At 37.8% G+C, this 19,065-nt stretch overlaps 1 protein-coding gene across 1 annotated transcript; it reads right to left on the minus strand.

The window, feature by feature from the left end:
• Positions 1–1,523: 1,523 nt before the first annotated feature.
• dhx29 (DEAH (Asp-Glu-Ala-His) box polypeptide 29) lies at positions 1,524–18,945 on the minus strand. Its single transcript, XM_084401065.1, has 27 exons — positions 18,622–18,945; positions 18,273–18,346; positions 17,640–17,753; positions 17,404–17,533; positions 17,174–17,313; positions 14,680–14,820; positions 14,467–14,593; positions 14,202–14,357; positions 13,237–13,408; positions 13,032–13,152; positions 12,346–12,948; positions 10,995–11,138; positions 10,737–10,913; positions 10,475–10,615; positions 9,383–9,527; positions 9,067–9,187; positions 8,360–8,444; positions 7,823–7,911; positions 7,606–7,734; positions 6,803–6,878; positions 5,836–6,060; positions 5,506–5,642; positions 5,331–5,421; positions 2,833–3,150; positions 2,055–2,186; positions 1,828–1,924; positions 1,524–1,690 (listed from the first exon to the last, which is right to left on the minus strand). The coding sequence occupies exons 1-27, from the start codon at positions 18,779–18,781 to the stop codon at positions 1,635–1,637; spliced, it is 4,101 nt and encodes a 1,366-aa protein (XP_084257191.1). The 5' UTR covers positions 18,782–18,945; the 3' UTR covers positions 1,524–1,634.
• Between the last annotated feature and the right edge of the window lie 120 nt (positions 18,946–19,065).

Raw genomic sequence — 19,065 nt, forward strand, 5'->3', positions numbered from 1 at the left:
TGCCAGCGAACGCAAAGTTTCTCAGGGGAACGTAAAGGTTTTGCCAGCGAACGCAAAGTTTCTCAGGGGAACGTAAAGGTTTTGCCAGCGAACGCAAAGTTTCTAGGGGGAACGCACAGGTTTTGCCAGCGAACGCAAAGTTTCTCAGGGGAACGTAAAGGTTTTGCCAGCGAACGCAAAGTTTCTCGGGGGAACGTAAAGGTTTTGCCAGTGAACGCAAAGTTTCTCAGGGGAACGTAAAGGTTTTGCCAGCGAACGCAAAGTTTCTCAGGGGAACGTAAAGGTTTTGCCAGCGAACGCAAAGTTTCTCAGGGGAACGTAAAGGTTTTGCCAGCGAACGCAAAGTTTCTCAGGGGAACGTAAAGGTTTTGCCAGCGAACGCAAAGTTTCTCAGGGGAACGTAAAGGTTTTGCCAGTGAACGCAAAGTTTCTCAGGGGAACGTAAAGGTTTTGCCAGCGAACGCAAAGTTTCTCAGGGGAACGTAAAGGTTTTGCCAGCGAACGCAAAGTTTCTCAGGGGAACGTAAAGGTTTTGCCAGTGAACGCAAAGTTTCTCAGGGGAACGTAAAGGTTTTGCCAGCGAACGCAAAGTTTCTCAGGGGAACGTAAAGGTTTTGCCAGTGAACGCAAAGTTTCTCAGGGGAACGTAAAGGTTTTGCCAGCGAACGCAAAGTTTCTCAGGGGAACGTAAAGGTTTTGCCAGCGAACGCAAAGTTTATCAGGGGAACGTAAAGGTTTTGCCAGCGAACGCAAAGTTTCTCGGAGGAACGTAAAGGTTTTGCCAGCGAACGCAAAGTTTCTCGGGAACATAAAGGTTTTGCCAGTGAACGCAAAGTTTCTCTGAGGAACGTAAAGGTTTTGCCAGCGAAAGTAAAGCTTCTAGGGGGAACATAAAGGTTTTGCCAGTGAACGCAAAGTTTCTCGGAGGAACGTAAAGGTTTTGCCAGCGAACGCAAAGTATCTCAGGGGAACGTAAAGGTTCTAGGGGGAACGTAAAGGTTTTGCCAGTGAACGCAAAGTTTCTCAGGGGAACGTAAAGGTTTTGCCAGCGAACGCAAAGTTTCTCGGAGGAACGTAAAGGTTTTGCCAGCGAACGCAAAGTTTCTCAGGGGAACGTAAAGGTTCTAGGGGGAACGCAAAGGTTTTGTCAGTGAACGCAAAATTTCTCAGGGGAACGTAAAGGTTTTGCTAGCGAAAGCAAAGTTTCTCAGGGGAACGTAAAGGTTTTGCTAGCGAACGCAAAGATGTCCCTTTAGTGGACTGTTTTTCCCAGTCCACTGTGTCAGGAACATTACCCAAGTTAACCTTTAATGTCTATTATTTATGATAACTATGGTCAAACTTGAGACATGAATCTTAACCACTTCACATAACTTGATATTGCATTTACGTCTATCAATAACAAAATAACATTATCACCACAAAATTGTTCATCTGCATTCCTACAGGCTTTTAGTAAAAACACAACCCTGTCAGTCTATTATGGTAATGGCTTTGAAGAATACCACAAACATTTTGTTTGTCTTAAAATATTTTTATAGTTTGGCAATATAATTTACAGTCTCACCCCTCGGTGAGGTTTGTCAACATTTAATTCATAGTCAATTCATGGTTGAATACAAACAGGCACTTCCTCAGGGCATGTTTTCTGACTTGATCAGTTCTGTGATGATCTGTATGGTCTTCTCATCTGAAGAGGATAAAAATAAAAGACATGTTTCACAACAAAAAGACTGTTTGAAAAGGTATGCGTATAAATATACTGACTGACTATGAATATGATGATTCATTCATTTAATAACCAGTTACTTGTACGGTTAAAGTTACCTTCCAAATTCATTTTAGGGTTGGCCAATTTCCTCTCCAGGAGGGAGTCCATCAGTTTGCGCAGGTGTTTGAAGATCACGCCAATTCTGACTGGAGCCTGATGGGAATTGAAACAGATAACAGAGTTATCTCATAGTTTGACAAACCAATGATCAATGCAAAGCAGGTAACCAGCCAAGCATGGAAAACCAATGAAACAGAACATGCATGCAAAACCTTTCCCTGACCTGGAAGTGGATCCATCCATCCAGAGAGATGAGCCTCTCCCTGTGTTGCACATCAATATCACCTCCAAACAGCAGCAATGATAAAGGACAGATCAACGTAGTGTCTCTTAGAAACACCTTAGAGTATTTCACCTGTCGGCAAAATGAGAAAATAGTGGTTCAAAGGGGATTCATGTTTTATTCATTTATGTTACAAAATATATATATATTTTTTCAAATAAATGCTTTTCTTTTTAACTTTCTATTCATCAAAGAATCCTGATTTTTTTTATCTCGGTTTCCACAAAAATATGAAGCACCACAGCTGTTTTCTACATTGATAATAATAATACGTGTTTCAAATCATCATATTAGAATGATTTCTGGAGGACCACGTGACACTGTAGACTGGAGTAATGACGCTGAAAATTTAACTTTTCATCACAGGAATAAATTACATTTTTAAATATATTACAATAGAAAACTTCTTTTAAATTGTAATAATATTTAGCAAGAATACTATTTTTACTGTATTTTTGATTAAATAAATGCAGCTTTGGTGAGCATAAGAGACTTCAAAAACTGACCCAAAGCCTTTAAACAGTAGTGTATGGGTAGCATTTTTTATGTATTTTCATTTAAATGAATAGATAGACCAAAAAAAGAGCACAAATAATAAAACGCCACAGAGTAAGCCATGTACTAGAATGTGACTGACATGGGATGGATAAAAAAAAAATAAAAAAAAAAAAAACCCACACAAAATGCCAGTTATATATTAAAGCTAACCCCAACACACCTTTTCCTGGAAGAGCAGCCAACCGTGGGTCTGTAGGAAGCGGTTGACAGAGGAGGGGTGAACATGGGCCTTCCCCTGAGCCGTCTCGACCACACACACCACCCGATCCTGAACGTCCACAGAGGGGGTGTAGAGGATACGGCCCACGCTGTCATACAGACCCGCCGTCAGCACGGCATTGAGAACAGAGACGTCCTGCTTGGAGAGCGAGCCGAGGGCTTTGGGTTCGGCGCTGGGTCGAGAGCGAGGAGTCCGGCTGGGTTTGGAGGCTGTGAAACCGGCCTGCTCCACCATCCTAATGAGCTCCTTCTTCACATCCTGAGGAGGAAGTTCAACACTAAATAGTTAAAAGTCAGTTTAATGTATTGCCTCTAGTTATTCAAAAACACACTCAAAATTCATACATTTAGTTGAATACACCTCAATTTCTGAATTTATAAATTCATTCCATACATTTTTATATTTTTGTGACTTCAATTTTTGTGATAGAGGCCCTGTTTACACCTGGTATTAAGGTGCGTTTTGGTCGATCTGATCACTAGTAGACGAGGGAGACATACCCGTTTACACCTAGTATTTTAATCTGTCACTTTTGTCCACTTTCAACCACTTCTGTCCTGATTTATTTGAGGGGAGGGTCTATGGGTGGGTAAATGTATATATATTTTTTTTCAGATCTTTTCGATCTAATGATATAAATAATTCTCTGCGCCCAGAGAGCACATTCGACCACATGAGAGTTTACACTACGAAAGCAATCCGGACTAATGTGTTTTCAACTACCTATGGAAGTGGCTCAAAACGCTTTAGACCCTGTTTACACCTGTATTTAGCGTCGTCCACTTGTGATCCGATCGACCAAAACACATCTTAATGCTAACAGGGCCTTAAAGGAAAAAAAGAAAAAAAGAAAAAGACAAGGAGGTGGAACTATCTAGAGATTCTGAAAAATGAGATTTTTTTTTAAAAATATTATTAGTATTTGAAAAATGTTTTGCAACAAATGAAAAACAAAAAAAGTGTTGTGTACCCAACATGCAGGAAGCCATTTTGTTATCATATGACTGAAAACCACAAAACAGGAAATAATTAATCACAGACAGAGACTCCTGTAAACCCTTATGGCCTCTGTAGACCAAAAAAGTGTCAACTGGACTACCTTCAGTAAACTTCATTATATTCGTGATTCAAAAATGTTGAGATTCATGATATTGTTTAAAAATAGCTTGTTCACCACAAGAACGAGTTCAGTCTATAGGCGCGTCGTGTTTCTTTACAAAGTTACATCGCCATCTACTGGCCTAGCATGAATAATACAGCGTTTTTAGTCGTTTTCGCAGATCCGTGTTAATTAAATTAATTGTACATTAAATTACATTTACAGATACAAATTTAGATTTTAATAATGTATTAGTAAATGTTGAAATTAACCTTAACTAAGATTAATAAATGCTCATTGTTAGTTCGTGTTAACTAATATTACCAAATGGAAAGTGTTATTGTAAAGTGTTACCGAAATATAAAAAAGAACTAATAAAAATGACAAAAGCAGTTAAATTAAATATAAAAATAAAGGCTAGTTCAAAATATTAATTCATACTTTAATAATATATTAATAATACTAAAATATCACTGGATGGTTACACCACAGAGACATTAATCTAAAATAAACAGCAATATAAAATGATGTATGAACAAAATGTACGAAACCAACAAGAATGCACAGAATACATTTTTAAAAGCCTAACACTAGTGTTTTAAACCAGATTTTTAAATACTTCTCCTCCTCTTCATCTCAGACACACTTTTTATTAGGGCTGCACAATATATGGAAATTATCGAAATATCGCAAATGTATATATCGTGATATGCATATCGCAACAGCTTGCAATAACTGGGATCATGAACAAAAGACAAAGAGAAAAATCACTGCTCTTGGCTAACTAACTTTTGTAGCTTTAATAAGAATCAGTATATATTTAATTCATACAGTGAAAACTAAGCATTGTTTTATTTTTACATTTGATTATTCAGTTTCTGTTGTTAAATAAACCTAATGTGGGCCTACCTGAAACCCTAAACCCCGTGGTTTACACTGATGTTAAAATAACACTTCTTATCTTTCAGTAAAACACTGCTGTTCACTTTCAGAAGCTGTAGGGATGTTTTCTTGTCACAAAAATAATGTGAAACACGTATGTAGGTTATATCATTTTAAATATATTTGAAAGATAATTTAAGTTTACTTTACACACTTTTTAAGCATTATTGTATCGCATATTGAATAGCGCATTATTTAATGAGTTATTGCATATCGCATTTTTCTTCAATATCGTGCAGGCCTACTTTTTATACCTTAAAAGAAACATTTCAAACTCTATTTTGCACACACGCAGATCAACCATCGCAAGTTCTAGCAGATCAGAGGTACATTTGTTAATTATCATGACTCAGCAAATGAATCAGCAAGTGCGTTCGTAGCTGTAAGAGTTCGTCACCTCAATCGTCATGAGGGCGGTGCGATTCAGGAAGTGTCTCCTGCAGTAGACCATCTCAGCACGTGTTCCCTCGCCCCGTGAACTCTTCCACCTGTCAATAAAACACTAACTTCATTACAATGATTTTCACTTCCTTTGTCCATGAAGTACTGTTTTGTTGAACACGAGTGATTACCCAAGGTAAGCATTGTAGATGGTCATGTGATCTGAGTTTACGACTGCTAGAGCAGCTTTGGCCAGGTTGGCCTCCTCCTTCCTGCTCATAGGAGTAGCAAACGGGGACTTCTCAGACATGGCCGCTGCAATGGTGGCCTGAAAAATAAACATTATGAATTTCTCAGTGTTGTTTTGGACCCCATTGACTTTTATTGTATGGATAAAAACAGGTAAAGCATACTAAAGTTCCACAAAAGAATGAAAGTCATACAGGTTAGGAGCGAATATGACAGAATTTTCTTTTTTTTTTTTTTTTTGAAATTAATAACATGCTGAAAAAAACGCTCACAATGGGTTCCAGGCAGCCAAAGATGGCACCAAAGATGAGCATTTTGCCAATCTTGACATTGACGGGAAGTGCAGCCAAGTGATGGCCGAGTGGTGTTAGGGTGTGGCTATCTTGCTGACAGGCGTTGATCTTCCTCAGAAGGCTGACAGCGTTACACACGGCCTGCGGCTGAGGGGCATCGAGTGCTCGACACAGGAAATCCTCTGGAGAGCCATAATCACACTTCTGTTAACACGAACAGAAATAGGTTTCAGAATAGAAAAAGAGGCTTTATGCTTTCAATGGTTTGGGGTCAGTAAGACTTTTTTGAAAGACATTAATCCCTAAAATGTATCACGGTTTCCACAAAAAATATTAAGGAGCACAATTGTCGTCAACACTGATAATAATAAGAAAAGTTGGTAACTTTATTTCCATGACCCACTTTAGTAACTTTGCAACTACATGTCAACTACCAGTCATTACTACTCTTCTGCTGCTTAATATCTGCTAACACTTTATTTTTTAGATATTCTATTGACTACAAGTACTGTTACTTTGCAACTACTTGTAAACTTCTACCAACCCTAACCGTCTATTAATACTCAACTAATACTCTAACGAGAGTTAGTAGACATGAAGGTGCAACATTACGTATAGTCAACAGAATGTCTAAAGGGGAGCATCAAAATAAAGTGTAACCGAGCATCAAATCAGCATGTTCGACTGATTTCTGAAGGATCATGTGACACTGAAGACTGGAGTAATAATGCTGAAAATTCAGCTTTGATCACAGGAATAAACTGCATTAAAACAGTCATTTTAGATAGTAGTAATATTTCACAATGTAGCTTTACTGTATTCTTGAGTAAATAAAAGCAGCCTTGGCAAGCATTACATATGTTTTCTTTCAAAAACATTACAATATCTTACCGAAAACAAACTTTTGAATGGTAGAGTAGATTAAAGAGAAAAACATGGTACTTAACATAATATGAAGGCAAAGCTCCTCCAAAGGCACTCTGAGAATCTCAGGGATGGAGTAGGCAATGAAGCTCTCAAATCTGTTGTGGGAAAACAAAGAACATGAGAATGACATGTGTATATATATATATATATATATATATATATATATATATATATATATATAAAATGTATATATTTACAGTATATAAAATGAGATCTATTCATTTTATAATATTAGTTTTACTGTTTTGAGTCTTCCGTTTCAAGTATTGAATAATGTGAAGCTGTTTTTGCACTCTTTCAGGTTTCTGTCCACCAAATTGCAATACATTTTTTTCATCAATAACTAAATCGTCATGTAAATTTACTTCTCATGCGATGCAAAAATATCATAGAAAATATGATATTGCCAACCAAAACAGGTCACTGATTCTCTGATGGAAGGTTAGTACTGTATGTGCCACAATCTTTAAAGTCACGAAAAAAATCGAAATGGGACAATTCTTGTTTTTTTATGTAAAATTCCTGTATTTATTATAAAGGATTTATCCGTGTACATCATTTAAATTCATGTGCTCTCGTGATTTTTAATCAAAGTGACTTCCCCTCTTGCAGCTTATCTCTTCTCTTCTCTAATGATGTGTTTACTGGCAGGAGGGTGGGGCAATAACCTGTCACTCAAATAAGATCCACCAATAGCAAACCACAACCATCCAATCAATTCCCTATAGACAAAATCAAGTCCCGCCCTACATTTGTTCTTGTTCCAGAACCTGTTTCACTCGGTTATACGTCACAATCAGGAAGAAAAGTCTATCGTTGTACCTGAATTTAGGATAAAGGCGGAAACAGTAGCCCTCTCGAACACGTCCTGCCCTCCCCTGCCTCTGGAGGGCGCTGGCTTTACTCACAAACGTCTCCACCAGAGAGCTCATCTGGCTGCTTTCATGATACCTGAAGCCAGAAACAGAAGACAGCCGCTAACATTCAAACCCATTCCATCATAGACAGTTAATATCAGATATTTTCTGCCCCGTCTCACCGATTTTCTTTTGTTTTTCCTGTGTCAATGACAAAGACCACATCAGGAATGGTGACGCCAGTCTCAGCGATGTTTGTGGACAGAACAATCTTAAAGAGAAATGAAGACGGTGCATACATACTATGCACTGCAGAAATAGTAATTCATAGTTTTCCGTCATGACACCTGGAGGGCAAAACGTCCAAAGAACTGCAGCTTAAAAGAGGAAAATGTTTTGGGCACTTCTGATCCATGTACTACTGTTGCACTATTTCAATCACTAATGCTAAAAGGTTCAATGTTTCTTTGAAAAACAATTCATGCTAAACTGCGCATTGTGTTTATATTCCGGGTTCATCTGCTTGCCTGTACGTAGTATGCATCATCAATGATGTGTATACTGAATTTGGTGTTTTAATACCACTGTCTTACTACTTTAGTACTTAGGACAAACCTGGTAAAAAATAACTGGCGGGAATGGAGGAAAGCCTTGTTTTGCCCTGCAGGTGGGCTGTGATGTCATGTGAAAACTATGTATAAATAAGAAGCTCTTCTGACCTTTCTCACTCCAGGAGGGGGCACTGTGAATGCAGAAGACTGGTCCTGAGACGACAGTGAGGAGTGGAGGGCGACTAGCTTGTATCTATATGTTAACAAACACAACATAAACATATTACAAAATAAATAAAATAACATGTGAAAATAAATGCCATCTACAGAAATTTGTATTTAATTATACATTTCATTGTATTTAATAAATTAAGTTACTTATGGAGCATGGCAAGAATGCCTTATTTCTGAGAAAATTTAATGCAAGGTCTTTATATTAGCAAATTAGAATGATTTCTGAAGGATCATGTGACACTAAAAATTATTAATGATGCTGAAAATTTTGCATTAAATGACATTTTTAAATATATTAAAAAAGAAAACAGTTATTTTAAATTGTAATCATATTTCACAATATTACTGTTATTACTGTATTTTGATTAGGTGACAATAAGAGGCTTAATAAATACAATAAAACATTAAAAAACCGAATTATTCCACAAAATAATTATATAATACACAAAACATTTTATGCCCCTTTACAAAGTCTTGATTTTGTTTTTGGGCTCCACTAGAACAGGTTTTCATGCTTGAATGTTCAAAAAACATAATTTTCCCCATATTTTACATGGTTGCAGCACCTCTCTTCTCAGTCTGTCAGTAACGCTGTGTTTAGTTCCGGTCTCTACGAAGCCCCAAAGTTAGGCCGGATTTACCTGTTCTTTGAGCTGAACCTCTTGTCGGTGGTCAGTAGATCATGCAGCTGTTGAATATGAGCCAGGCCTGGGAGGAAGACCAGAACTGCACCATCCACATCACGAAACTGAGGTGATTTATCTTAGGAAAAGAACCAGAGGTACTCAATTTATTCATAAAACCTTTAACGAGTAGATTTTTACAGTCTTTTAGGAAAATGTGAGTATTGCTTACATTAGCAAACACTACTAATAATAAAGTATGCATTCTAATAAGGTGCATGTTCAGTCACTATAACTACTGACTGTGTATACAGTATATGTGTTGTTATCTTACCAAGGTACGCCAGCAGGTCTAATATCAGATCCATATTTATCTTATTGGGATTCATGTACTGCAGGACGTGTCGTGTCCGGCTGCTGAAGTGATCCAGCTCAGGGCCCAGATCCCAGCCTGAACCAGAGTCCCTCACAATCAGCTCCTGAAGAGAATATAAGAACAAACATTTACAAAATAACATAGGCCTGCAATGACACGCCACAGAATAGCCTTACGCATGCTAACTAACCTAAGAAAATAATGGACCGGGTCCATGTTTTGCAGTTCCTGACTCTGTTGTTTTCACTTGCAAATTGCTGTTCACAGGCTTGCAGTGCTTTTGGCCGTATTTGTGCGGAAAAAAACGTGCCAAAAGTGTACGCGCGGAAACAATACAGATCATATTTATTATGCGTTAGCATGAAGCTGCAGTTTCACAATACATGAATTACACTTACGAATAACAGTAAAATGCTGCAAATATTTTTTTCTTACAATTGAAAGGCGATTTACACCTTTAAATTTTTTTCTTGCATATGCAACTTTTATTCACGCTTGCAATATTATGTACGCTTTCACAAATCTTACCCTGCACATGATTCTTTATGGCATCATATTACCTTCATACTGATCTCTTTATGAACTTTTTAAAGCGTCAGAGTGTTAGTTGCGTAGACTGCGAATGGAGGGACAGAAATCTCAGATTTCATTAAAAAGATCTTCATTTGTGTTCATAAGATGAACAAAAGTCCTATGTGTTTGGAAAGACATGAGGGTGAACTTTTTGGGGTAAACTAATCCTTTAATTAATAATAATAAAAAAAAAAATCTGTATGAATTACCTATTGTATGTTTCAATCTATGTTATTTCTAAAAACATTTGATGATATTAATCATCTTTAAAATGCCACCTACAGAAATTTGCATTGAATTCATTAATCTATATTTCATTGTATGTAATAAATTAAGTTACTTTTTATGGAGCAAAGCAAGGAGAACTCTAATTTCGAACACTATTTAGGACAAATAATATGCGAATGGGGACGCAGCATTAATCTTGGACTGATGAAATTCTTCTGTTGAAAAAAGAAATGTGGATTTCTGTCTCACCTGGTGCTGAATAGTCTTTCCTCCTTTCTGTGCGATACTGATGCTGACCTCGTCTTCCTCCTCCACAAACTTCTGACTGTACTCCGAGTCCTGCTCCAGAACATATCCCGTCTCCTCCACGATATCCTCCAGGTGAAACACCTACAGCACCACCACAGTTTTTAGGATTTTTTTTCTTATTTGGAATTTATTTCAAAATAAACAAACCATCACGTAAATATACAGTATTTGTTGATATTTATTTAGATGTATATAATCTTGCCTCCACAGGGAAAGTTCTGCCAGGTATGGTGACCACAGGACAGCGGTTGAAGTAGTTGGCAAACTTCTGACAGTCGACTGTAGCGCTCATCAGGATCAAACGCAGATCTGCACGCTTATGAACCACATCTTTCAGTATCGTGAGGAGGAAATCTGACTGTACGCTGCGCTCGTGCACCTAAAATATTGAGACAGAATTTTTGGGTTACATGGTCCAGCCTTAAGTGTGGGTATATCCCCAGATGTATGCGAGCCAGACCTCGTCCACGATGATGTGAGTGAGGGAGCTGAGGAGCCGGTCCTGCTGTAGTTTGCGCAGCAGAACTCCAGTGGTGCAGTACAGCAGTCGTGTGGCGTCACCAGAGCGGTTCTCCATACGGATCTGGTATCCACACAGTGAATTCTGTAATGCAAATATTCCACAATATTGTTACTCTGCCGTCAACTACCCGTACGACACCTTTACTGGAGTTCTTTGGACTTATTTTGCACATTTTGCAAGTGTCAAGTTCTTAGATATGGGTTTGAAAACCTTTTAGACGATTTTTAGGAAAAGTATTAATTTAAATCATGTGGTGTTTCCTTGGACTTTGAATACATGTAAGTGCATCTTAATCAAGTAAAAAAAATTATATATATTTTTTTATATATATATAAATAATGTATGCGCGCACCACATGACATCTTACAACATAAAAAAAAAAAGAGTCAAATTAACTGATATTTTTTGAGACAAATTGACCTTGACAAACAGTCATGCGGGGTCCTCTGATATTTCCGGTTTTATTTTGTCGTTTTTTTTGTTGGTTGCACCACATGACTCAATTTGACGGACAAACGTTTTATACATTTTAAATTTGTATAAAGGTTTTTTTTTTTTTTTTTTTTTTACAAATGTAATGATTTGTTTAAAAATATGTTTTTGGGGAGTGGCTTAACATGACATTTTCTGTTTTTTTTCCTGTTAGTTGCACTACAAGACATTTATTTGGTGGACAAATGTTTTTCACACATAAATTTTATAAATTTTAAGTGGTTTTAAGTGGTAAAATAATACGAAGAACCAATAAAAAAGAATTAATAATTAAAAAAAGAAAATACTAAAAGTTTTATTTTCAAGAATTTAATTCTCACCACACCCTAAAAAAAATATCAAAATGAATTTTAATTCAGAAATGAAAAACATGCAAATCATAAAAGAGGTGTATTCATTTTAAATATATTTCTGAATTAATTTAAAAAAATTAGCATTGCCATTGAAACATTTAATAAAAGTATACTTATGTACTTATTAATTTGTGTCAATATTTATATTATTAATACTTATCAACATATTTCTATAACAGTTATTATATATAGAAGGTATATACACATATACTTCATATATATTATTTTCACCTGAGGGACAATAAATAAAACTACTTATTGTTGAGCCTTAAAAGGCAGTAGCTCAAGGACTGTCTGTGGTGTTTGAACCTACAACTTTTAAGGTTACTGGCCCAAATATTTTATTCCCATCACATACCACCTAACTTTATAGATATGAACAACATTAAAAGCAAGGCATTTCCACAGACATAGTTTTATAAAGCATCTTCCAGAGATCTAACCTTGCTTCCCGGTCCGTCCTCACTCCCCAGCTCCTGTGACACCCTGCTGGCCAGACTCGTGGCTGAAATCCTTCTGGGTTGCGTCACCACCACATTGCACGGCTGCGCGGCCTCCCCAGCGGCCAGGAGCTCCTCCAGGATGAACTGAGGAATCTGTGTGCTCTTCCCGCTTCCCGTTTCCCCAGCGATCACCAGCACGCGGTGGCGCCGGAGAGCCTCTAGCACCTTCTCACGGTGCTGGAAAACAGGCAGCTGCTCCCTCTCAGTCAGCAGCCTGTGCGCCACAGGAGAGCCTCGCAGTTTGAGGAACAGCCTGCGGGACGCCTCCTCCGCCATCAGGCCTCCTCCGTGCTGGGGCTCGTGGTCCTCCTGCACGTCCAGGTTCTCCCAGGAGTCTTCCGGTTCAGCGTCCTGGAGACTTTCCTGGGGCTCGGACTGCAGTTGGAGGGCCTGCTGCTGTTTGAGGCGAGTGAGCAGGCGTGCGATGAACTGGTCACGTGGTTTGTTGATGGCGGAGAGGGTTTGCTCCTCCTCTTTTTGTTCGTCATCTCGCCACTCAAGCCACACGTCGCGGTAGGTGGGCGGCAGCAGCTGATGCACAGACTAATGGAGATCAAAGATGAAATGAATGAAATACATAAAGCAAGCATCTATCTGCCTAATATGTGAACTGTTTTGAAACTCACCTGTCCTTTGACTAGTTTATAAAGGGCAAGCGTGGCTCCTAAGTGATGGGCTTGCATGCCGTCTTCAGTCAGGATAGTGGGACACACCTCCAAAACGTCATTAGGCCTATGAATGCGCACTCTGACATCAAGGACAAATAACCAGAGAGTCAAATCTGCATTCAGTACAAATTCAGAATCAAAAATGCAATTTTACACAACATACCTGCATTTCCAATATCTCCCGACTGCAATTTTGTCGAAGGATGGTGGAGGGCTCTTCGGGAGGTTTTTCCTGCACCAATCAATCAAAAACTGTTTAGGAGACTTGCCAGTCCAGCTCCTTGAGGTGTAGTCAAAGTTTCGGATGTCTTTGGGCTCCTTCTGCTTTTTCTCCGCTAGGGCATCAACAATGATCAGACAAAAAAATTATAATCAGAGATGCAAAAAAAGACATTAATATCTGGCAATGAACCTAGGCATTACCGAATCATAAGCACAAGCACCGAATAAAATAAATAAAAAAAATTTTTTTTACATCATTGCATAAAACAAAACAACAAAATAAAACAACAGCATTAATTTAAAATAAAATGTTTTGTTGAAAAATAAAAAAAAATACAACTTACATTATGACATAGGATAAAACAAAACAATAAAATAAAATACCAGCATTAATTTAAAATAAAAGATACATTTATAAATAATAGCATAACAAACATAAAATGACTAAATAATGTAAAACAACAAAAATTAAACAAGAAAGAAAACAAATAAACAGCATAAAATAAAAATAAAAATAAACAGCATATGAGCATACAATAACAAACAGAAATAGCAACAATATTAGGTAACAAAATAAAATAAGTTAAAATATAAATAAAAACATAGAACAGCATGAAATAAAATATCACAAAATAAACTGAATAAAGCAATAGCATAAATGAAAAATAAAAAGATAAAAATGTTAAATAAACATGACAAATATAATAAAATAAATAACAAAATAAAATGTAAAACATAACATAAAACAAAAATCATGTAAAATAACAAAATACCATAAACAAAAACATAAAACAACAACATAGCATAAAATAAACCGATATAGACTAAACAGAAAAAAAACCACCACAAAACAAAAATAAAACTATTGACCTAAATAAATACATTAAAAAAAAGTATTACTCTTACTTTTTTCTGCTGGTGGTGCGTCTGCTTGCTCAAAGAGGCTGAAGTTGAGTTCCTCCTTTCCATCAGTGAGTGTAACTGGCTTCTTTTCCTCTTTAGGAGTGTCTTTAACCTTGATAGCTGAATTAAACATCGGATGACACTCCAAAGACTTCATTTCTGTAATGTAAATAAACACTATTAAGAAACAAATTCATAGTAACCCTTCCTCACATTCTACACAATTAACAAATACCCTAAAGTAAGCGAACACTGCCGGCACAGAGACCTTGCTGGATGACTCTGATGCGATCTTGTGCTGTCCTCTGCCCTGCTTTGTCCTTCTTGGCTTTCGATACTGTGGCCATGTCCTTGGCATCATACAGTTGAGCGCTCAGCAGCAGGTATCTGTCATTCTGCAGGAAGAGTATGGGATTTTATGGGAAGCTGTATAGAAATATAGAGTATAGATGTTATAGAAACTAGACTCAGTAAAACTCACAGGATCAAACTTCTCCTCCAACTCTGGGTTATAAACACTTGTGTCCGTGTTTTCATCTTCTTCGCTGCTCTGATCTTCAGATTGTTCAGCATAGCGCAGGATCCACTCCTTCATACTGCCACCACCCTCTTTTACAGGACTCTGACAGCAAATAAAATGTTTTTGAACTTTTTCTCTCAAAAGATTAAAGTGCCCCATTATGCTTTTTCAGATATTACGTTTCATGCAGTGTGGAATATAGCCTAGCTGTTTGTGGATGTAAAATGTCTGCACAGTTTCAATGATCAAAGTGAATGATAAATAGCCTAGAAATCTAGACGCACCCTAGCGGCAGCAAATTTTATATTTGCAGCCAGTGTCGTCTAGCAACTCTCCGTTGGCTTGCGAGCTGGAAAAACCAAACTCTAGTCAGGCCAATCACATCGTGTATAGAGTCGGCGGGTGGGCTTTACATAATGACGGCAGAGTTGTGACGGTTCCCTGCTACTTGAAAACAAAGAAGATGGCGGCTGCTGCTGGCGAACAGCGGCCTTTCGAATCGGCTTTGGCCGCGACTCTGGGAGACTTGGAGTTAAGCTTTTCTTTGAGAAATGAACAAAGAACGGCACTGAAGTCATTCATAAAAAAGGAAGATGTGTTCGTAGTTTTGCCGACCGGATACGGCAAAAGTTTAATCTATCAACTAGCTCCGCTGGTGGGAAAACACTCTGGTTGGTTGGTTGAAGCGCTATCCTATTGCGTGCAGAGGGAATTTGAAAGATAACCGTTTATCCCGCCCCTCGGATTGAGCCCTGCCAATGGTGTGTTCCCAGACCCAACATCTTGATGTGGGTCTGGCTTGTCAGGCTAAATGATCAATGGAGTAACTGAAAAATTGTAAAAGCAGCGATTCTGAACTGTCTAAAACAAAGCATCAGTAATTTCCAGTCTTACTTCCTGCACGAAGCTACATAGGTTTGTAACAAATTTGCATAATACCACCAGCCTGGAGTCTTCATTGGCTGCCCGTGAACAACGTCTACCGGTACTTTGACTCTCAAACACTGTAGTTGTAGGTGAGGCCTGGAAGAGTTTGGTCTGTGTTTTCAACATCTGCGCATCTGCATCCACTTTGCATGTGCTTACAAACAATGAGGACTAAAACCAACGCCATCGTTATTGTTCGTATCACCGTGTCAAGTGCTGAGTAAAGATGCAGAGCTGAAATTCAGATATAGTAATGGCCGTTTTGTTTCTGACATGCACTGTAAGCAGTAGACCAATCACAACAGACTGGGACATCTGACCAATGAGAGCAAAGTAAACCAATCACAACAGACTGGGTCATCTGTCCAATCAGAGCAGAGTAGACCAATCACAACAGACTGGGACATCTGACCAATGAGAGCAAAGTAAACCAATCACAACAGACTGGGTCATCTGCCCAATCAGAGCAGAGTAGACCAATCATAACAGACTGGAGCTGTGTCTGAAATCGCTCCCTATCCACTATATAGTGCACTATTTAGGGTGTCGGCCATTTTGTAGTGGTGTCCGAATTCTGAGTGAACGACATCATTCCCTACATTCGTTCACTACTTTTACCCACAATCCTCTCTGAATTCGAGTGTACATCCGATGTACACTTGCTGAGACACTATTTCCCACAATCCAACACGATAAGGCGATAGAGCGCGAATGAAAAATAAACAAAAATGTCACCATGGCAACGGCGCACGCGAGATAGAAAACAATCATTTATAAGACCAGACGCCTGGTTATTTATTTATATATATACCGTTATATCTATATTTGAATAAACAAATGTGCTGTGTAGTGTTTTGTTCTCTTTTATTTTCACATATAAATGTAAAAAGTAAATAAATATGATAAGCAAGTGTTTTTATTATCTTTTTTTTTATCAAATAACGCAATAAACGTGAAAAATACATACATACAATTGTTACATACAATTCATACAGCCAAAAATGGAAATATTAAAGATGGGTAGGTAATGTTTATGACGAAATTGTCCGAGCTCTCTGGCGTGTGATAATTATGTCAGCGTCCGTATTCGCTCACTCATTTTCGTTCACTCTTTGCTGATGTAGTGCACTCAACTGCCATTCACTATGTAGGGATTAGTGAATGAGTGAACGAGTGAGCGGTTTCAGACACAGCTTGGGTCATCTGACCATTGAGAGCAGAGCAGACCAATCACAACAGACTGGGCCATCTGTCCAATCAGAGCAGAGTAGACCAATCACAACAGACTGGGTCATCTGACCAATGAGAGTAGACTAGAAAATAGGGGTTTAGGAGACCAAATACTTTATCAAACCGTTTCAGACACTGTGAGAAAAGAGCTGATGCAGCAATGTATATTATAAGAACATTAAAGTGCTTTTTTGACCATGGATGCACGTAAACCTATTGTAGGAACCTTTAAAATAGCAAAATAGGGGAACTTTTAAAAGAAAAAAGTGATTCATCATAAAATGACACTTTAACACACCTTTGCCTTAGGTTTCTCCTCCTCTTTGGGGGCTTCTTTCGTCACCAGCTGCTTCTTGTCCTCTTTAGGAGGCTGGTACTTAGGACGAGTCTTCTGTTTCTCATCTTGCATCTTTTGGCTGAAACCCTCCGGTAGCTCATCTTTATTCACAGAAAAGCAAAACAAGGGTTTAGCTTTGAGGAGCAGAAAATGGGTTTATGAAGTTTCTGACTGCAATCTGAAGCTTTTACCGTCTCTGAGATTCAGACAGAGCCAGTCGAGCGCCGAGTGCAGATCTCCTCCATACAGCACGCTGCTCTTCATGGCCTCCTCGATGTGCTCCGTCTTAAACTGGAACTTCTGCAAGGCTGTGTACAAATCCTGACACACAATATATGATAGATGACGTTCTTTTAAAATTCTTAGATAATAAATAATATTCTTTATTTTTTACAATTAAAAGAAAAGAAAAAAGGGAAAGAATTACCAGCAACTTCTTGGAGGTGATTCTTCCAGATATTGGTCCTTTATCAGCATTTTCTTGCCTGTAATCATTGATCAACTTGATCACCTTCCTTTCCAGTTCTGGATGGATAACAACCTTCGAGACATGCAAAAAAATAGATATTAATAATGATAATACTACTAACAGACATTGATGTGTACAATAACTTTCAAAAGTTTTGATTGAAGTTTTGATTTTTTTATGCATATGTTCACCCAAAGCAGTATTTATTTGATCAGAAATACAGTAAAAACAGTAATATTATGAAATATTATTACAGCTTAAAACAACTGTTTTTTTATATATATATATATATATTTTTTTTTTTCTCAGGATTCTTTGATAAATGGAAAGTTCAAAAGAACAGCATTTATTTTGAAATAGAAAATAAAACATTATAAATGTCTTTCTATCGTTTTATGATCAATTTAAAGCATCCTTGCTGAAATATATAACTAGCCAAAACCTTTGAAAGTGACTTTATGTGTTCAAATGTATGAATCTGTCTGCAGAAGTCATTTATGCAGGTCAGTTGTGTAACAACAGTTATTTTTAGACTGGATAGGTTTTCAGTTATGAACATATAAACATGAACTATATGAATGTGAGACATACCTTCAGGATAGATTTATCAGCCACACTGTTTGTGTCCGTCTGTGCATTAGTGTTAAGACCATATGTTTTGGGAGCTACAGGAAAATAAATAACAAATATTAAAGACATTTGCAGACAAACTGTCAAAATTGTACTGGCTCTGAACATCACGTGAAACAATGCAACACTTACTGTATAATAACTCTCATTGATTATTACACTACACAGTGCATCTGCATTCAAACAGGTAGAAATGTCATAAAAATGATGATTCATATATTGTCATATAATTGCATAATGCTTGTGAATGTCTAATGCATCAAACTCCTCACACATTAGAAGCAAAGCAGCTTTTAAAAGGACGTCTGACCTCTGGGTTTGTTTTCCTTCGAGGCTGATTTCTCATGGTTTTGTCTCTGTTGGTGTTTTTTGCCCGTGGGTTCAGATGCTGCATTGGTCGCGTTCACAGCAACCGGCTGCACACACACACTCGTGGGAACCGCTGCCGACTTCTTCTTCTTCCCACCCATCGCGAAAATAATCAGTTCAAGTGTCTGTTACTGATCAGTACACAAAACGATCAACATTTCTATAAACACACATTTTATAGCTGGAAAATGCTAAAGAAGACTGTGCTGACACATCCAGCTAAGCCAACTCTATGCGAGTCTGTGAAGGCTGAAACTACAGAAGCTTCTTTCAAATTAAAAGTTCAGCGGAAACATTTATTTTCTAAATATGTATTTATTTAGGGCCTCCTCACAAAAACAGGACAAAACACTTAATTTAAAAGGACGGTAGAATTAACATGTTC

The sequence above is a fragment of the Rutilus rutilus genome (genome assembly GCF_951802725.1).
Source record: "Rutilus rutilus genome assembly, chromosome: 25".
In the NCBI taxonomy this organism is placed as follows: domain Eukaryota; kingdom Metazoa; phylum Chordata; class Actinopteri; order Cypriniformes; family Leuciscidae; genus Rutilus; species Rutilus rutilus.

Coding starts and splice junctions, on each gene's coding strand:
- dhx29 (XM_084401065.1), bottom strand. CDS start 18,781: ATGGGTGGGAAGAAGAAGAAGTCGGCAGCGGTTCCCACGAGTGTGTGT. Junction 13,153..13,236: donor GGGAGATATTGGAAATGCAG/GTATGTTGTGTA, acceptor CCTTGATGTCAG/AGTGCGCATTCATAGGCCTA. Junction 2,187..2,832: donor GGCTGCTCTTCCAGGAAAAG/GTGTGTTGGGGT, acceptor TTTTGCCGACAG/GTGAAATACTCTAAGGTGTT.